Source organism: Anolis carolinensis, chromosome 5, assembly GCF_035594765.1.
Source record: "Anolis carolinensis isolate JA03-04 chromosome 5, rAnoCar3.1.pri, whole genome shotgun sequence".
NCBI lineage: Eukaryota > Metazoa > Chordata > Lepidosauria > Squamata > Dactyloidae > Anolis > Anolis carolinensis.
Genome location: NC_085845.1, coordinates 28031802 through 28050544, shown reverse-complemented (window position 1 = coordinate 28050544; position 18743 = coordinate 28031802). Strand labels below are relative to the sequence as shown.

The 18743-nt window shown below is 38.4% G+C and overlaps 1 protein-coding gene across 2 annotated transcripts in view; it reads left to right on the top strand.

The window, feature by feature from the left end:
• The window catches only part of papss1 (3'-phosphoadenosine 5'-phosphosulfate synthase 1), a 65715-nt gene extending 47190 nt beyond the window's left edge, over positions 1–18525 (top strand). The window contains exons 11-13 of one of the 2 annotated variants that reach the window (XR_010006782.1): positions 7538–7767; positions 11745–11908; positions 17805–17943. Coding sequence is in view for 1 of the 2 variants with exons in the window: in XM_062982801.1 (XP_062838871.1) it covers positions 7538–7767; positions 17805–17943 (369 nt within the window). In the remaining variant the exon portion in view is untranslated. Of the gene's footprint in view, positions 1–7537; positions 7768–11744; positions 11909–17804 lie in introns of both variants that reach the window. The other variant, XM_062982801.1, reaches the window with a different exon arrangement.
• The last annotated feature ends 218 nt before the right edge of the window (positions 18526–18743 follow it).

Genomic DNA, 18743 nt, shown 5'->3' with positions numbered 1-18743 from the left:
TATCTGAAGTTTTCAGTCATGGATACAACTACAATAAGAAACATTCTTTAATTTAAGCTGCGTTTTCCAGTGACCTCAGAAAACTACTTGCCAGCAGTGTGTTTTAGACAACTAATAAAAGACAACTCTTCCTTTAATCATTTTCTGCAGGTCATTTAGAAGACATTGGTAACAGATTTGTTTCTGTAGTGTAAATGATTTGCAGAAGAACAGACAGCTGTTAAGCCAATATGACTATCAACTGTCTTACTATGGTTTTGCAGGCAGTGAAGATTTAATGGGCATGTTTTGTAGGTCTCAATCTAAACATATTTTTTGGAAACTCTTTTAAAATATATATTTTTATGGAGTGTTGTCAAATAACCAAGGAAATTGTGTTGCAACCTATTGGGTGTTACCTGTAGAGCAGTGAAGAACAGATGCTTTTGGGGGTGGGGATAGAACACTGGAAGAAGAAGTCCTGATTGCAGAAATCACAGAGGGAGAAGAGTTTGTAAGCACTTATGCCTAACTCATCTCTTTTATTTTCAAGCTGTTGGAAACAATACTTTATCACATGCATTCTTAACTTTTAATAACTACAAGATGAATTGCTCTCTTGCTTGTTTTGAGTTATAGTAGGCTGAAACATATAATCATCCAAATATATTCTGTATACCCAGAGTGGGTTGGTATAGTTGTGTAACCTTTTACAGGTGTTCCCCGCTTTTTGTCAGGCCATTTCTTGACGGTGCGCTCTTTCAAGGCTCTTAAATTCTTGACACACGGTTCACTCTGTCAACAAATATAAGTACAGTTGCAATAACTCAGTGACTGCAAGAGAGAAGTGAAGAGTGCTTCACAGGGGTGCCTCCTGAGAGAGAGAAGACCCATTCAGACAGGAATGCCGTGTTCATTAACCTTTCACTCATACACCAGCTTCCAGTCCGTTCCCAAATGTGCTTGCTTCTGTGGAGTTTCTGCTCTCTAAAATGGATGCAGGAGCTCTGTTCCTTTTTGCATTTGCCAATCTACACTTCTCCATGATACTTTTCTCCACTGTTCCTTGCCACTCCCACGCCAAACTTGAACCACTGCCTAGGAATCAGTCCTAGAATCATAGAATCATAGAATAATAGAGTTGGAAGAGACCTCATGGGCCATCCAGTCCAACCCCCTTCCAAGAAGCAGGAAATCGCATTCAAAGCACCCCCGACAGATGGCCACCCAGCCTCTGCTTAAAAGCCTCCAAAGAAGGAGCCTCCACCACACTCCTCAGCAGAGAGTTCCACTGCCGAACAGCTCTCACCTTTGGGAAGTTCTTCCTGATGTTCAGGTGGAATCTCCTTTCCTGTAGTTTGAAGCCATTGTTCTGCGTCCTAGTCTGCAGGGCAGTAGAAAACAAGCTTGCTCCCTCCTGCCTATGACTTCCCCTCACATATTTGCACATGGCTATCATGTCTCCTCTCAGCCTTCTCTTCTGCAGGCTAAACATGCCCAGCTCTTTAAGCCGCTCCTCATAGGGCTTGTTCTCCAGACCCTTGATCATTTTAGTTGCCCTCCTCTGGACACATTCCAGCTTGTCAACATCTCCCTTCAACTGCGGTGCCCAGAATTGGACACAGGATTCCAGGTGTGGTCTGACCAAGGCAGAATAGAGGGGGAGCATGACTTCCCTGGATCTAGACACTATACTCCTATTGATGCAGGCCAAAATCCCATTGCCTTTTTTAGCTGCCACATCACATTGTTGGCTCATGTTTAACTTGTTGTCCACAAGGACTCACAAGGTATTTTTCACACGTACTGCTCTCGAGCCAGGCGTCCCCCATTCTGTATCTTTGCATCCCATTTTTTCTGCCAAAGTGAAGTATCTTGCATTTGATCATTTTGAATTCTGCTCCTGTCTTCTGGAGTGTTAGCTATCCCTCCCAGTTTGGTGTTGTCTGCAAACTTGATGATCATGCCTTCTAACCCTTCGTCTAAGTTGTTAATAAAGATGTTGAACAGAACGGGGCCCAGGACAGAACCCTGCGGCACTCCACTCGTCACTTCTTTCCAAGATGAAGATGACGCATTGCTGAGCACCCTTTGGGTTCGTTTGCTTAGCCAATTACAGATCTTCTTGGTTTCGTTAGATGATTCATTTCAGCCTTAAGACATACGAGTGCACAGACTGAATAAATGTGTGCTGCTTTTTCCTCTGAATTGATTCAGTATCTTGTTTTCAGTAAGTCTGTGTACAGTATGGTATGGAATTTGTTTGTGGTATTGTTGTGTGCTTATACTGCAAAACAGCATAGCAATTCATATATATAGTACCCTGTAATAGTACCTATAGAGCCTGCATGGTGCAGCAGTTTGAATGTTGAACTATGGCTCCTTAGACCAGAGTTTGAATCTCTGCTCAGCGGTAAAAACTCATTGGATTACTTTTGGCAAGTCACATACACTTGGCCTCAGAAAATCCCATGATAAGTTTGCCTTTAGGTTGCCATATGTAGGAAACAGCTTGAAGGCACACAACAGGCTGTGTGTATAAGGCGTATATGACATAGAAATGATTTTCACGTTTAGACTTGGTCCCATCTCCAAAATATCTCATTATGAACTCATCTGTATTTGTATACTTATAGTCTGCCTTCCACATTTTGCTGATTTCCACTTTTTGACTATTCTCTGGTCCCTAAATAAGCAAGGACAGACACCTGCATAAAGGGTTATGCCATTGTAGTGCACACTCCTAGAAGATCAGAATAACAAGGAGAAAACCACATGTTTTTGCAACACACCTCTCTCCTTCTCCATTGACAACTTAATCCTGGGTTCATGTCCCTTCTCTCTGCAGTCAAGGTGAAAATGTTTACCACTTGTTCTCCTTGGCCATGGTTCAGTTAGCTCCTGGCTGTAATATCTGCATGCTGTTGTGCAGAAGAGGTGTAAAGTACGTTGTGTACTTTATAACTGCTCTATTTTACATGATAAAAGTTCTTGGGTAATCGGTGTGCTTTTTTTAAAAAAAAGTAATCTAATGCAAAATTGGTATTAATCTGTATGCATTATGTTCAGGGAGACTGCTACATATGGACATTTAAATTATTCTTGTGTGCAATTGTTTATATATGTCTGTATTTTCAAAACTGAACAGAAATCTAGAGCATCTGTTCATATAATGCTTTATAATATGGTACATTATAAGCATATGTTATGAAGGCTGCTATAATATGGTACAGTACAAGCATATGATATGCTCTTTTTATCTTTTCTGATTTGCTTGTTTGCTGCTTGCTCGAGAAAAGTATCAGACTTTGATTTTTCAGTGATTCCCTGCCAACATCTTGATATCACAGTCCTATTCATTCAGTGGAGTCTCACTCATTCCATGTGTATCACTTAGAAGGAGCTGGAGCACTACCAGAGGAGGGATAGTAAAGACCATTTCAGCCAGGCTAGTTGTATGTGCCTAAATTTGGACATTCTAGTGTATAAAGATCTATTTCCGTTATAAATGCTCGCTGTTTCTGCATCTCTTGACACTTCTGCAGTTTCATCAAATCATTTATTTTCAGATTAAATTGTTTGAATCATCATCATAAATTGTCACAAGTTCTTGGTGATATGGGGATACTAAGTCACCTTGTCTGTCTCCTGAGAAATCTGTATAACGACCAAGTAGAAACAGTAAGAACAGACCACGGAACAACAGATTAGTTCAAGATTGGGAAAGGAGTACGACAGGGCTGTATCCTCTCACCCTACCTATTCAGCTTGTATGCAGAACACATTATGCAACGTGGGGGGCTTGAGGAATCCACGGCTGGAGTTAAAATTGCTGGAAGAAACATTAACAACCTTAGATATGCAGATGATACCACTTTGATGGCTGAAAGTGAGGAGGAGCTGAGGAGCCTTATATCCATGAAAGAAGAAAGTGCAAAAGCTGGGTTGCAGTTAAACATAAAAAAAACAAGATTATGGCAACCAGACCGATTGATACTGGCAAATAGAGGGAGAAAATGTGGAGGCAGTGACAGATTTTGTATTTCTAGGCACAAAAATTACTGCAGACGCAGACTGCAGCCAGGAAATCAGAAGACGTCTACTTCTTGGGAGGAGAGCAATGGCCAACCTCGATAAATAGTGAAGAGCAGAGACATCACACTGGAAACTAAGGTCTGCATAGTTAAAGCAATGGTATTCCCCGTAGTAAGCTATGAATGCAAGAGCTGGAGCATAAGAAAGGCTGAGCGAAGGAAGATAGATGCTTTTGAACTGTGGTGCTGGAGGAAAATTCTGAGAGTGCCTTGGACCGTAAGAACCAGTTTATACTCCAGGAAATAAAGCCTGACTGCTCACTGGAGGGAAAGATATTAGAGGCAAAGATGAAGTACTTTGGCCATATAATGAGAATACAAGAAAACTTGGAGAAGATCATGATGCTGGGGAAAATGGAAGAAAAAAGAAGAGGGGCCAGCCAAGGGCAAGATGGATGGATGGTATCCTTGAAGTGACTGGCTTGACCTTGGAGGAGCCGGGGGGGTGGCGATGGCCGACAGGGAGCTCTGGCATGGGCTGGTCCATGAGGTCACAAAGAGTCAGAAGCGACTGAACGAGTAAACAACAACAAAAGAGTTCAGAGGGCTTAGAAGCATGCTGTAATTTTATTGGGATGAAAGGAGTACCCTTTTCCCACTATTAACTGAGTAAAGATAACATTTTCTAGGTCTTACTGTTTAGCTACCATCCACCCTGTAGTTACTAAAAAAAAGTTCAAATGCGGTTTTGTCAAATCATTAAATCAGGTCAGGTAACACCTATTTCCTTTCTGAAAAGTTGTGTAGAATGATACAGTGCTTAACATGTGCATGGGTTTGCTTTTGTGCATGTGTACCTGCCTGCCTACATTTCTGATTTTAACCTGGTGATTTTAATTTGGGATACAATCATTCAGGTTAGTTAAAGGAGTAATCTCAGGGGGAAAAAACAAACAGTATTTTAAATGAAACTTTGGTGGCATGGAGTTAAGGAGTAAGAGGCTGGCAACTACCAATATGAACCATCACTCTATTAAAAGGAACTTTCAGTTCCATTTTCACTTTCAGTACATTAAATTATGAGAATAAGAATAACTGAAATAAAACAGCACACACTGTATACCTTTAGGGGCTGCATTTAGCACAGCAGGTTAAACTACCAGCTGCAGAAAATTTTGCCAGTCGGAAGGCTAGCAGTTCATGCTGTGGGTCAGGGTGAGCCCCTTCCATCAGCCCCAACTTCTGATTACCTAGCAGTTCAAAAACAGCAATGTGAGTAAATAAATAGGTATTGCTTTGGTGGGGAGGTAAGAAGGCGCCCTGAAGACATGCTGGCAATTTAATCAGGAAAGCATCCACAGACAACAGGCTCCTTGGCATGGAAAAATGGAACAACAGCATCCCCCCAATGGCCTAGTCAAGCACAGCCTCCAGATGCTGGAGATGAAAAAAGAAGAGAAGCCTTGCCTTTGTCTATGTCAGTGATTCTCGACTTGTGGGTCCCCAGATGTTTTGTCCTTCAACTCTCAGAAATCCTAACAGCTGTTAAACTGGCTGGGATTTCTGGGCGTTGTAGGCCAAAACACCTGGGGATCCACAATGGAATATAAATAAAGTATATTATTATATTATTTTAGATGAATTACACGTGTAAAAGCATGCATCATTCAAGAAGAGACAGTCTTTCTTGTTTCTGAGGTTTGGGAAAATACCAAGATGACATTGCCCTTTACCATTTAGCACGATCTTTTAAAAGAACTGCAGACCAGGAAGATGAAGTACTTTTTCAGTAAAGCAAAAGAAGGTTGTATTGATTACCGATTAGTTAAATTTTGCAGCCTTAATTATCTGATAAACAAAAGAAGAGTGATATCCAAAACCTTTAATGCTCTTCCTAGTATCTAAAGCTTTTCTGCCACCGCAGAGGAAAAAGAGAGAGTAAACTGAGATCTTTATAATTTTTTCCAGAACTTCTGTCCACGAGAAGCTGCTTTATTCATTCTATCCAAGTGATTTCAAATTCATGTCTTTGTAACATAGTGATTTGTCTTACTAATTACAAAAATGTTTTAAACCAGAATTCTTTATTTTATGATGTTCATACCAAATGAGAATAGCAAACCATGACAAGCTAACAAAAGGTTTGAAACACATCTGGCTCAATCTTCTCTCTCTCTCTCTCTCTCTCTCTCTCTCCTGTGCACATTTGCCTATAAAAACTTTAGCTGTACTAAAGTCCAGAGAATAAAACAATCCTCTCATCCTACAAATGACAACTCATAGAAAAATCCAAACGTCATTATGCAATATCTAGGAAAGTCAGTGTCTTTTTACTCAATACTCTGAATGGATAATTTCATTTTATGATTTAGTCACGAGGTAGTACCTGATTTAAATTTTCTAGTGGCATATGGACCCTACCATATTGCTCTTGCTGGAAGAATACATTTTTGGTCTAGATTACTGACTTGTAAGCTGGGAACGGGAATGTATGGCCCTTCAGGTGTGAGACTGAAACAACTGGCTATGTTGATGAGATTGCGGAGATGTCCAACCACATCTGATAGGCCACATGTCCCCTACTCCTGGCCCGCATGTTCCACAATCTGTTGAATATCCATAATTAGTCCCTTCTACTTTGTCCACCTCTTTTGCCCTTTCAGGATGGTTGCATTTTCATCTGATCAAGAATGTATTTCCAGATGGTAGTGTGCTACACACGGATTATTTGAGTCTAAACTGGAAGAACTCTGAAAATAATACCCACAAAGAAGTAAAAACTGTAGCTACAGGGGTTAATACTATTTGAAAGGAAATTAACCCAAATTTAGTCTCTCTTAGGAGTGATTGTCTGTTCAGATTGCTGGCAGGAAGTACCAACATGAATTGATACCATGCTGTTTTGGAGAGTTGCTCTGTGTTGCTTCTGAGAAGTATTACATTTATGCAACTCTGTGTATGCTTTTTATTGATTTACTGAACACATGCAAATAAGCAATAAACAAGATTATCTCCGTTCTTAATGACTATATGACCCTATAGCTTATCCTACATATTCATGTATATATCTAGACATTTTAGTTAAAAAAAATCAACCCCCAAAACTTGGATCAACTTACCCAAAGGTTAATGTGAGTCATGTATTGTAACTCTCAACTCCTTTTTTGGGTAGAGTGGCGAAAGGCAAAAGCTTAGTTAATCTCAAGAGAACCTTACAAGAAGCACTGACCCTTCTCCTTTGTCCACTGTGGCCTTTTAAATGCCTTGGTGGAAAAATTGTGGTATTAGTGTTTTGCCCTCTCTGCAGAATGATCTTTGACTTACCCATGGATCACATCAAAATCGCAATTTTGGCCTCAAAATTTACTCTCTGCATATACAAGAGGTCATTTTATTCAAGAATATATACAGTAGTTCAGAGATAATTTTCCCTCTCTGTTTTATTTTACGTACCAAGAGGCTTCTGACTTCCCTTTTCTCCTTTCATTCCTTCTGCTGACTTCTTTTCTCATGTTTCCTTCTAGGTTCAGTGGCATTGCAGGTCAAGGATGGTTGCAGGAGCGAACTTCTACATTGTGGGCCGGGATCCTGCCGGCATGCCTCACCCTGAGACTGGAAAAGATCTCTATGATCCAACCCATGGTGCCAAAGTACTGACTATGGCGCCAGGCCTGATAACGCTGGAAATTGTACCCTTCAGAGTGGCGGCTTATAACAAGAAAAAGAAGTGTATGGATTACTATGATTCGGAACAGTAAGTTTTTTTTTGGTTTTAAAAAATTGATGAATGTTCTGCATAATAAACCGGGTATGGTGTTTGGGGTATTTGGTTTTGCATGCCGGCACATCTCAGCATGTATTATTTCGCTTCCAAGTAATTTCTCATTGCTTGGGCCCAGGCTCAATTTACTTTCTTCCTGATTTGAGAACCCATCTCCCCAGACTCAACATTTCATCATTTTTAGTTTTTTTGTGTCTTGTGACCGCCATTTAGAAAAAAGCAGATTGAATCTCCACTGCTCTGAAATTGTTTTGACACCCTGGGTGGCCCTGGAATGGAAGCAATGAGTGTTCCTGCATCTGTAATATAAAGTAGTGCTTGCTGCGATACTGTAGATCAGGTTGCAATTTTTATTTTAAACATCTCCATTTGGGAATTTAGTTTCAAGCTACATTTGATGTCGTTGTACAATCTGAGAGATTTCTAGAGGCGTGATGAGTTTCTTTTTTTGTTTTAATAATTTAAGAATGTGTCCACCTGTGATAGGTATGTCCTTATCCAAAGTTCTACAGCATCAATCTTTGGTTCTACATTATTTATCTATGTTTTGCTGCTGTCTTTCTGTCAACTGCACAAAGAAAGGGTATAGTACTTTTACCTTTTCTTCACTTGGCAACCTGGACAAGACAGTGACACAATTGGAAAAAAGGAGTTGTTTACATGTTTGTGTTTTCATGCTGTTATTTTTATGTATACTGTGGGGGGAGATGGTAGTTATAACAACTGTATCCCTGCAGTTACAGAAAATAAAATAGAATCCAGTTTATGAATATATAATATTTATTAATTATTCAATAAACAAATCTACAAATAAACATTCCAGATACTATCAATATAAACTCATCAAACACACTAAAACAATACTATATTCTTCAGACTTCGAACGCCTTCATAGTCTTCTCACTTCTCATCATCTTCCATGTCTGTTCATATCTTTCTTAACCACAGATAGATAAATAGGTTCTGACATAAAATAAGATGTTTACCTAAAGAGAACAACATATATTCTGTGGTATTCTCATCTTATATTCAACAAAATTCATTTAACTGTTTCCAGACTGTGCCCAAGGTTAACAAATTAGAGAAGTTGACGTACCATCAAATTTCCCAATCTCCCCAGGATCCAGTTTAGATACAGATGCAAAAACTTAATTTAAAAAAGAAATTAAAAATTTCTAGCAGTTTCAGGAGGATCAGAGGTGGGTAAATTCAGACTTCTTCTAGGTAGTTAGATAAGGCAAAATTAAAACTATACATTAAGTATCCTTTACCCAAAATGTTTGAACTAGAAGTTTTTTTGGATTTTTTTCTGATTTGGGAAGAGCTATATCTGCATATAATTTTTTGAAAATCAAAGTATTAGCTTGTACAACATGTGCTTATGCGAGTCCCCCACAATTGCAGCAATGCTGCTCTCACACCCATGCATGGCCTGAGGAGAAGCAGCAGAAGGTGGGAAAAGGTGGGAAATGCTAAATTTTGAGATACAAGAGGTGTGTGTGGAGAGGCATGCTCTCTCTATCCCCCATAACAAACACATTCTCTGCATCATTTTACCCTCATGGCTCGTCTTGCTAGGATTGTCATATTTCTTGCTGGCAAGAGGAGCCCTGGTAAGTAAGAAAGAAAAGAAGCAATACAACTATTTTTGTACCATCACCATTGTCACTACCACTACCTTAGTGAGGTTCCATTTTTTGCGTGCCTGAGGAGAGTGGGGTAGTGCTCGCCTTAGAAAAAAAAAGGGAGGTGAGACTTACCTTCCTTTTTCCTTTCTTCCTCAGTCTCTTCCTCCTTTCTGTGACAGAGATAGGAGGAAGAGGAGGAGGAGAAAGGAAGATGGAGCAGATGGCTGATGACAAAAACTTTAAACTTTTTCAGATTTTTGGATTTTCATATTTGGGATGCTCAACCTGTATCTACTAAACCGGGAGTGATTGTTTTTTAATTGGCTAAAATGAAGGTAATTCTCAATATAGTAATCATCAGAGAGTTTTTAGTGAGAGATGAAAGTGCTTTTGTTTTGTCTCACAGAGTATTTTCATCAATACAAGATAAATGAAGCAATCAGATTCAGGTTCTCACCAGCTTGGATTCATAGTACTGCTTGATTTTAAGATTGTTTATACTCTTGTTTAAAGCACACATCCTGATTGATACAGAAAATAAAGCAGACAGAAAAGTGAGATCTGAAAATAGAAAGGTCTAAATCAGTGGTTCCCACCTTTTGGACCTCCAGGTGTTTTGGACGTCAGGCCCCACAATTTCTAATATCTGGTAAGCTGGCTGGGATTTCTAGAAGTTGAAGTCCAAAACACCTGGAGAACAAAAGGTTAGGAACCACTGGTCTAAATACAGTTGCTAGTCCGATGTAGAGTTATTTGATTTTATATGAGTGCTGGTTTTTGAGTTAGTCATTTTTGCAATTAATCTATTCTCTTTGGGATAAGCTATTGAATTTAGGGGGCATTTGACATCTGGTTTGTTCAGATGGTTCATTGGCAATCTACTCTTTTTGCCTCTTTTTTCATGAGCATAGTAGTGCTACCAACTAGTAAGGTAGCATAGGGTAAGGTTTTCCCCGACGTTAAGTCCAGTCGTGACTGACTCTGAGGGTTGGTTCTCATCTCCATTTCTAAGCCAAGGGCCAACGTTGTCCGTAGACACCTCCAAGGTCATGTGGGCAGCATGACTGCATGGAGCGCCGTTACCTTCCCGCTGGAGCGGTACCTATTGATCTACTCACATTTGCATGTTTTCGAACTGCTAGGTTGGCAGGAGCTGGGGCTAACAGCGGGTGCTCATTCTGCTCCCGGGATTTGAACCTGGATGGACTTCAGTAAAAGCAGGAAAGGCTGTGGTATGTCATCTGGGTAGAAACACTCAAGGTGACCAGAGCAGGACCTCAATTGGCCTTCCATATTATGATTGTGTCTTTCCTTCTATCTTTATTTTACTATATTCTCAAAGAAGTCATTCTTCATCACCACTAGTTAATTATTTGTTATGAAGGAAATTAGATATTGCACGACAGACTCATTTTAATGTCTGAATATCTGTTTTAAATTTTAGTGTAATGGTTACATGACCTTGATTTTCCTAGAAAAAATAATAGCAGATATGTATTTTGAAGTAATGTTGTAGAATCGCACACACTATCTCTTGTGTGGACTAAAACATTAATTTTTCCCTGAGAAAAATGCAGATCTTTTGATTTTAATTGCGCACAACCTTTTTACATTCAGCTTCTCAAACAGAACATAGTTGCTTAGGATAAAATTAACAGTGCATTGAGACTTTGTGGTTAGCAAGGCAGAATTTTGTATTAAAGAAGCCCAGTTGGTAATTAAGTGCATATGAACATTGTGAAATCAACAGAGATCATTCTGGGAAGTTTGTGAATAATCACTTATTTTTATCATGCCATATTTTACAAGGACGCCCACGGCTGAAGATTAAAGTACCACTGGATACACTTAGGTTTTAGAAACCAGCTGACTGACTTGCTGGTGGTACATTTGACTTTGAAAAAGAACACCAGTATTTGAGTTTGGGGTTGAGGGGATTAGAAGGAAGAAAACAAAGTTTTTGTACTATTACTTTGTGTCTGAGTGACAAAAAGAAAAGGCCAAATAAGTACGGTGTTTAGGGAAGTCAGTTGAGGCACAGTTCTTAAAAACCTAAGAGAAATATACTTGCAGTATTTAATAGTGCGGGAAGACTGACTCTCAAAGCAATTTATTAAATAAAGGGGTTTAGTACATTGCGTTAACCTTTGTATTTGTCAACATTCTGTGGGAGTGCAGAATTAATGATTAGACATACAATTTAATTTAGTAAATCTTATAGTTAAAAAACAATATTTGAAAATGGTCATATAATTTCAGAGGCCAAAGAAATTGATGAAATAAGATTTGAAGCAATCAGGAATGGGGTTTCTGTCTTCACAGATCTTTATTCCCTCCATATGAAGAGAAAACCAAATAAACAACAACTGTGTAAACTTGCATAATTTCTAAAGTGTTTTCCTGATGCAAAAATTGGGCTGTGGGTTTAAAGAAGTATTTTTCACTATGATGTACAGATGACTCCTGCTTTCAGCTATTTATACAGTGTAAGTAATGCAGAACTGCAGTGTGAGTTCACAGTTTTGTTTTGTTTATCCTTCCTAGTAGAAATAATAGTATATGCTTTTGCTCAGTTGTTAACGTAGTAGATGGTTTGGTTTACATCTTCTATTAAAAAGCAGAGCCAATAAATATAGCATCCCATTTGGAAAGGAGATTCACCCCAATTTTTGATTGGACCAATCAAGAAGCTGCTATTTTCATACAGTGTAACTTTGTTGCCCTTATTCATCTTATCACTTTTGTATAGACTAGTGCATATTAATTAGTACCTTGAGTACCTGGGTTGTGAGTAATGTGCTCAAGCGTGTCCTAAGGCATGCCCTAAGAACAGTATTCACATTAAGTCTGCCTTTGTAGCGAATTAACTCCCAAACGTATCTTGAAAGCTGTTTGCCATTTAGCATAGGCAGTTGCTGCCTAAAGAGAGCGCTCTTAATTTATGCTTGCATTAAGGCTATTGCGCCAGGATTGGCTGGCTTGAAAATGTGTGTTCTTGAGTCAATAAATCTTTATGTTCTCTGACTTTTCCATCCTCAAAGCATGGTGGTGGAAAAACATATTGTTGAGCAAATCTTCCAAATGGGTCTCAATTAATTATGCTGTAGGGATGTGTTTATTGGAGCTGGATTGGAAAGATGATGCCTGGCAAGATGTGAAAGTAGAACTCCCAGTTGTGTGTGTGGTGTCTTTGTAGCATGCACCACAGATGTAGGGCGAAATGCTCTCAAAGGGGGGGAAAGGGTAGCTTGAGAGCGGTGTTTTAAATCCCCCTTTAGTGAGAGTTCCTTTTAGCCGCTGGGGCTTCACACATACCACTTGGCTCTGGGGTGGGAGGAATGAAAGACTTTAATTGGTCTAGGATATTTTCCCCTCTTTGATCGAAACGTCAGGGAAGAACAAACTTGTAGGCTTTTATTGTTCTCCTTTCCCTGCCAAATAGCAGGTCATACACAGATTTTTTTTACATAAATGTGGATATTGTCACTTAAGGAATTTCTGGTTAAATTAAATAGAATCATGAAGTTAGAAGAACCCAAAAGGCCATCCAGTCCAACCCATCAAGGAAGAGCCACACAACTAAAGCACACACATCTTTAACATCTTAGAGATAACAAATATTAGGATTTTATTACTCTTGTGGTTCAAATTGTATGGGGTGAAAGTAGGGACCAATAGTCTTTCGATGCGCATCCGTTTTTTCCTATTCATTTGGTCCTACTGCATTGAATACCAAAGGGCCATATGTGTGCAAACTCACCATACATTTTTTTTTTCGTGTAAGGAGCAACCGGAGTTGCTTCTGGAGTGAGAGAATTGGCCATCTGCAAGGACAATACAATTTAGAACTGTGCATTATGCATAGCAATTTTAGTGCCCTGTGTGAGTTCAAGATGGGATTTAGAAGTGTTAAAATATGTCTAATCACCCCACCCCTGGGCATAATTTTTTTAAAAAAAGAAATCTTGAGGGGCTATTCAAAGTATCAGCCAGTTCATTCCCAGTATTTTTTTAATTGTGGTGTTTTGTCAAATGTTCCAGACAAAACAATCTCTAGACTATTTCAAAAAGTAGAGTGGGAGTGCTACAGAAATATTAAAAACATTAATTGTAATGAAAAGCTGCCATAAAACACAAAAAGCTTGGCTATTCATCATAATGGTTATGATGAAAGGCCATCTGTTTTGTTTGGCCTTTAAAAATTACATGTTTCTGACCATGTGGGGTGTGTACTACACAGAATGACTTGGCAAGTTGACCACATTTTTGGTAGTATACAGAGGCATAAGAGATGCCCCCCATTGAAAGTCTATTGTAAAAGCCACAGGGTCCTGGTAAATGAATGCCATTAAAAACAGAAATGTGTCTTGTAAATTACAATCAAGAAGTCTTTTGGGGAGAGTTAATAAATCTGAGGAAGTGCCCTCACCCCATAGAGGTTTTATATAGCAGCAGCAAGTGCAGTCTTTGCCTAGAATTCATCTGGAGTACTGAGCTTTGGTGATAGATGGTAGAATTCGCTAACTTGTTTGCTTGTTGCTTGATCTCACAATCTAAGGAAAAAGCTCCACATTCTTTAGAAAGTTAAAAGGAACTAATTAACAGTGAATGGGAAAGATCTTGGCTTGGAAAAGTTATTTTTTGGGCTGCAGTCGTCAGAACACCCCTTTGTTAGCTTGGGAAGATTTTAAAATCTAAAAAAGTACTTTGGCACTAGACCTTGTCAGGTAAGTATGCATTAGAGTAGATGACAGATTGATAAGATAGTTAATCTAACTTATGCTGAGGCTTTTTCAATAGTTCGGTACAGCATGTTATTTTTCAGTTGCCTAGCTGAAGTGAACCATTGGCTGTCAGAATAGACAATATTGGGCTGGGTTGGGTGAGGAACATGTGATGGACCAGATGTTGCTGCTGTTGTTGGACTCTCTATCATTAATTTTAGCCAGCTATGGTTAATAGTTGGTGTGTGTGTGTGTGTGTGTGTGTGTGATGGAATTCATTGTTCAACATCACCTTGAAATTTAGTTGTTTCCTATCTCTGTGCTACATAGATAATTATTAGATCCAGCATAAATCTTATGGCAAATGGCGATAGCTTGTTTGAACTTGTTTGAATAGTTCTAACTTTCATAACATATGACATAGTATTTCCTGATCAAGGGGTTTCACATATTCAGTTGCAAGTCCTTGAGTGATGGACACATATGCAACACATCTGAAAAATATTACCTACTGGAGCTGATCCAGTCTGTTTTATTAAGTATTTGGGTTCTTGGGTTCCACAGATATTTTCACATTCAGGATGAAAAAAACCCTAGCTTGTCATCCAGCTGCATTTGGGACTGACTTACAAATACAAATATTTTGGTTTAGTTTGGATAGTGATCTAATCCTCAAAACATCAAGCATATTATACGACTGGCCTGTACCAGTATCTGTACTATTGAAACGACCCAACTCAGTTCATCCTGTTCAAGTTTTCACTTTAATTAAATAATGGTCCAGCTACCACTCAAAATTTAAAGTTGTGATTCTCCTATGATGTAGCTGAAAATAAGAGCTCATTTGGATTTTCATTTTGGGGGTGAATATCACAGAATATCAGTGACTACCCACCGCAGTGGACTCGAGCAGACTATGACAGCCTGGCTTTTTCCTTTATGGTGAAGCTGAAGGTTATTTCAGAGGAAGGAACTAGGAAAACAGTGTCTGAGAATTCATTGCCCAAAACATCCCTTTTGGGCACTGCATACAGTTGAATGGTCCCTTGGCAATATTTTAGACCTCTATCCCTGCCTCCATGGCTTGCCCTTCTTTAGAAAGCACAGGAAGGTCCGTGCAATCCAGAGGATAGAGGTGCCAATAATACATAACACGGAGATGCAAATGAAATGGATGGCAATATAAGAACTGAAAAGTAATGGAAGCACCTGAAATATATACAGTTGACTCTTTTAGCAAACTCCAAGGCTTATCAGGAACCCAGCCAGATGTTTTTTAACAGAAGGAATGTTCTAATGCATCTGATGAAGAAGAAAAAAGCAGCGAAGGATCAGAATTATGGTCTCAAAAGTTGAAAGGAAGACTGAAACAAGATCCATGTTATTTGTTTAAAGTGTTTAGTTAGAAGTGTCTAGTCCACTTTCCAGTGTTGACTTTGAAAACACGTAGGAAACATTAAATGCCACCAAGACACAGTACATAAAAAACCCAAACAAAAACAAAAGCCAAGATTGCACATTAAAAACTAACCACAGATTGAAAGCAGCACAGAAAAGAATGTTGCCAAACATGTGGTGAAACACAAGATCTTGTCTTGCCTTGGGAAAAGACAACAAAACAGAAAGCCATGTGAGCTTTGGGGTGTGTGTATGGACAGCATTGCATTTCGAGGAGCTGTAACAAAGAAGACCTTGTACTTCAGAAATCAGTGTTATTCCAGAATTTGAGATACCATGTGATGCCTCACCTCAAGCCGTGAGAAGAGGCGGGTAAAAAATGAAATAAATTATTATTATTATTATTATTATTATTGCAATGTTTCTGGACTTCATTGCAAGGTCATGCTGTAAGATTATTAGGGCCAAGGCTATTCATATCAAAGGCAATTTATACCTTTCCTTTATTTGTAAGAGCTCGTTATAGCTAACAAGAGTGTAATGTCGATGTCTAGCTATCATTAAGTTCTGTTCAATTCAGTGTTACCTACTGCTGAGTTGAATTTGAATTATATTATTAAAATCAGGAGTAGGTGAAGTACTGTAGGATTGAAATTTCTATCAGCGTGAGCAATTTTAAGGAGTTGCAATTGAACTCTGGCAATTTATTTTCTGGCTACATCAATTTAGCTCTTTAAAGGTTAAAACTAACTTTGAATTTTGCCCAGAAATGAACTGGTAGCCCAGATGTTTCTAGGTAGGTAAAATCTGAGTAGGCTAACTCCAATCTGATATTGGTGGAGCAGCTAAAGGCTAAGATTTCTAGCCAATGTTGATGGCAACACTTTGTCATGTATTATTGATAGGAGCAGCTCTATGATCAAAGAATTACAACAACTCAGGCTAAAACTGTGTATAAGATAACTTCACTGGACATTTCCGTTTCTTCATATCCAGAAAATTAAATCAAGAGTTATGATGCTAACTTCTTGTGTATACCATAGGAAGACTGACGTTTTTTATTTGCTAAGTGAAGTTAAAGATTAAGGCAAACAGATCTTCCCCTGCATACTTTTGGCTTCAATTTCTCACATTCTCAGAGCTATAGCCAACTGAGGTCAGCATTTGGCTTGTGTTTCAAACTAAGAAAGAATGAGTTAAAGATAGGTGCTCTAAATCGAATAAATAAAGTAAAAACATTGCATTTTATTGTTGGATTGATTACTGTTTCTTCAAAGTACTTAGGAGTTTTTGTCTGGTTTCATTCCTACTCTGAATTTTGTAACATTTAATAAAATTCAGTACTTATCTCATGGTCATCTGGATTTCTGATTTTGTCCCATGTGTTTGTTTGACAACTTTTTAATAATCAAATGCAAAGGTTAACCTATATATGTATCTATTGTATATTTCAACTGAGAATTGCCTTGGTGAACAATGCCAAGATCTATCTAAGGGTGCATCTACATTGTATAATTAATACAATTCAACACCACTTTAACTACCATAGCTCAGGGCTGTAGAATCATGGAAGCTGTAGTTTGGTGAAGCGCCAGCACTCTTTCACAGGAAAGGCTAAAGAACTTGTAAAACTACAACTCCCATATTCCATAGCATTGGGCTGTGGCAGTTAAATGTTGTCAAACTGTATTAATTCTACAATGTAGATGCACCCTAAGTTTCCCGTAGCAGCTGATTGGATAGCTGAATGCTTCTTGAGAGCCTCCCCAAACAGGATGGAGTCGACTTTGTATTTATCCCAAGCACCAGTCCTTTCAAAGCATCTACTCACATTGAAATTTCTATTTCTTCTTCCTTGCAGCAATGAAGGTATACAGAAACATATGGATAAATATTACATTTTGTACATTCTAACAGTGAATTTTGTTTTCTGCGTATGACTTTTTATGATAGCCAAAACAGTGCCATCAACACCTGATAGGAGAGGTTTCAATTTGTGAACCCAGATTTGAAGAGGTGTGGAAAAACCTTAGAACTTTGTTCTGGAAGATATAACTCTGAATGATTTCATTGCAGTTCCTGGCATATGATTTTCTATATGTGTGTGAGAATGTGCTGCATGGAGACACTTCAGAGTCAATAATCTTTGGCAGAAATCCCTGGGGTCCAGATAGTTGTATTTTAAAATTCAAATGAAAATGTCATTATAACCGTTGAACTGTTATCCTGAAATGCCTGTCATTTTTGTGTTTTATTTCAGCCACGAAGATTTTGAATTCATTTCAGGAACTCGCATGCGCAAACTGGCCCGAGATGGGCAAAATCCTCCTGAAGGTTTCATGGCTCCTAAGGCATGGACTGTGCTGACAGAATACTACAAATCCTTGGAAAAAGCTTAGGCTTCTTATTAATTGAGGATCAATTTTTGACGCTTGATTTATTAACAAGAAGGGGGACCACACAGTCACCGATTGGCAAAGCTTTCATGTAATGTCTGTCAGAATGCTCTTCCCTTAAAAAATCCAGACCCTTTTTTCCTTAACTATGGCATTTTTCTGTTTCTCTCATGGGTTCTGTTACATATTGGCACCTAACAAATGGCTGCTTTTAGTGTTTTCTCTTTTATTATGGTTAATATCCTTGTGGAAAGATTTTTTTTGTTTAATCTTGTGCTTTTTAAAATATTATGTTATGCCTCTGTACCCTTAAGTTCTCAGTGCGGCTGCATCTTTTTAGTTATTTTCTTTCACATTATTTAATGGAGCTTCTGTTTTGTATTGTTTTCCTCTTTCATAGTTTGAAGGATAAATACTGCGATCTGATAATATGGGATAGAAATAGGTGCTAAATTAAATCAAAATGAACTAACTTTTTAGAATAATCCACTTTTACTGTTCTGTCAATGGTCTTTGAAACTCTTGTAAGGAATCTCTAAAATATGCTTCGGTGTGCTACAAATTAAACTTCTTTATTTGAAGGCATATTTTGCTTGTATAGTTTATTGTAATAGCATAAAGAGGTATAGAATTGGAACAAAACTTTTTTCTTCATCACTTCTCAAGAATTATAACTTTTTTCACATAGTTACTCACATTGTGAATTTTTTAAAAAAATTATATTTTTGTGTAAATAGGAAAAAAATCATTGTTTCCTAACCCTATTTCTTGACATGATGTTGAAATATCTTAATTGTTGAAAT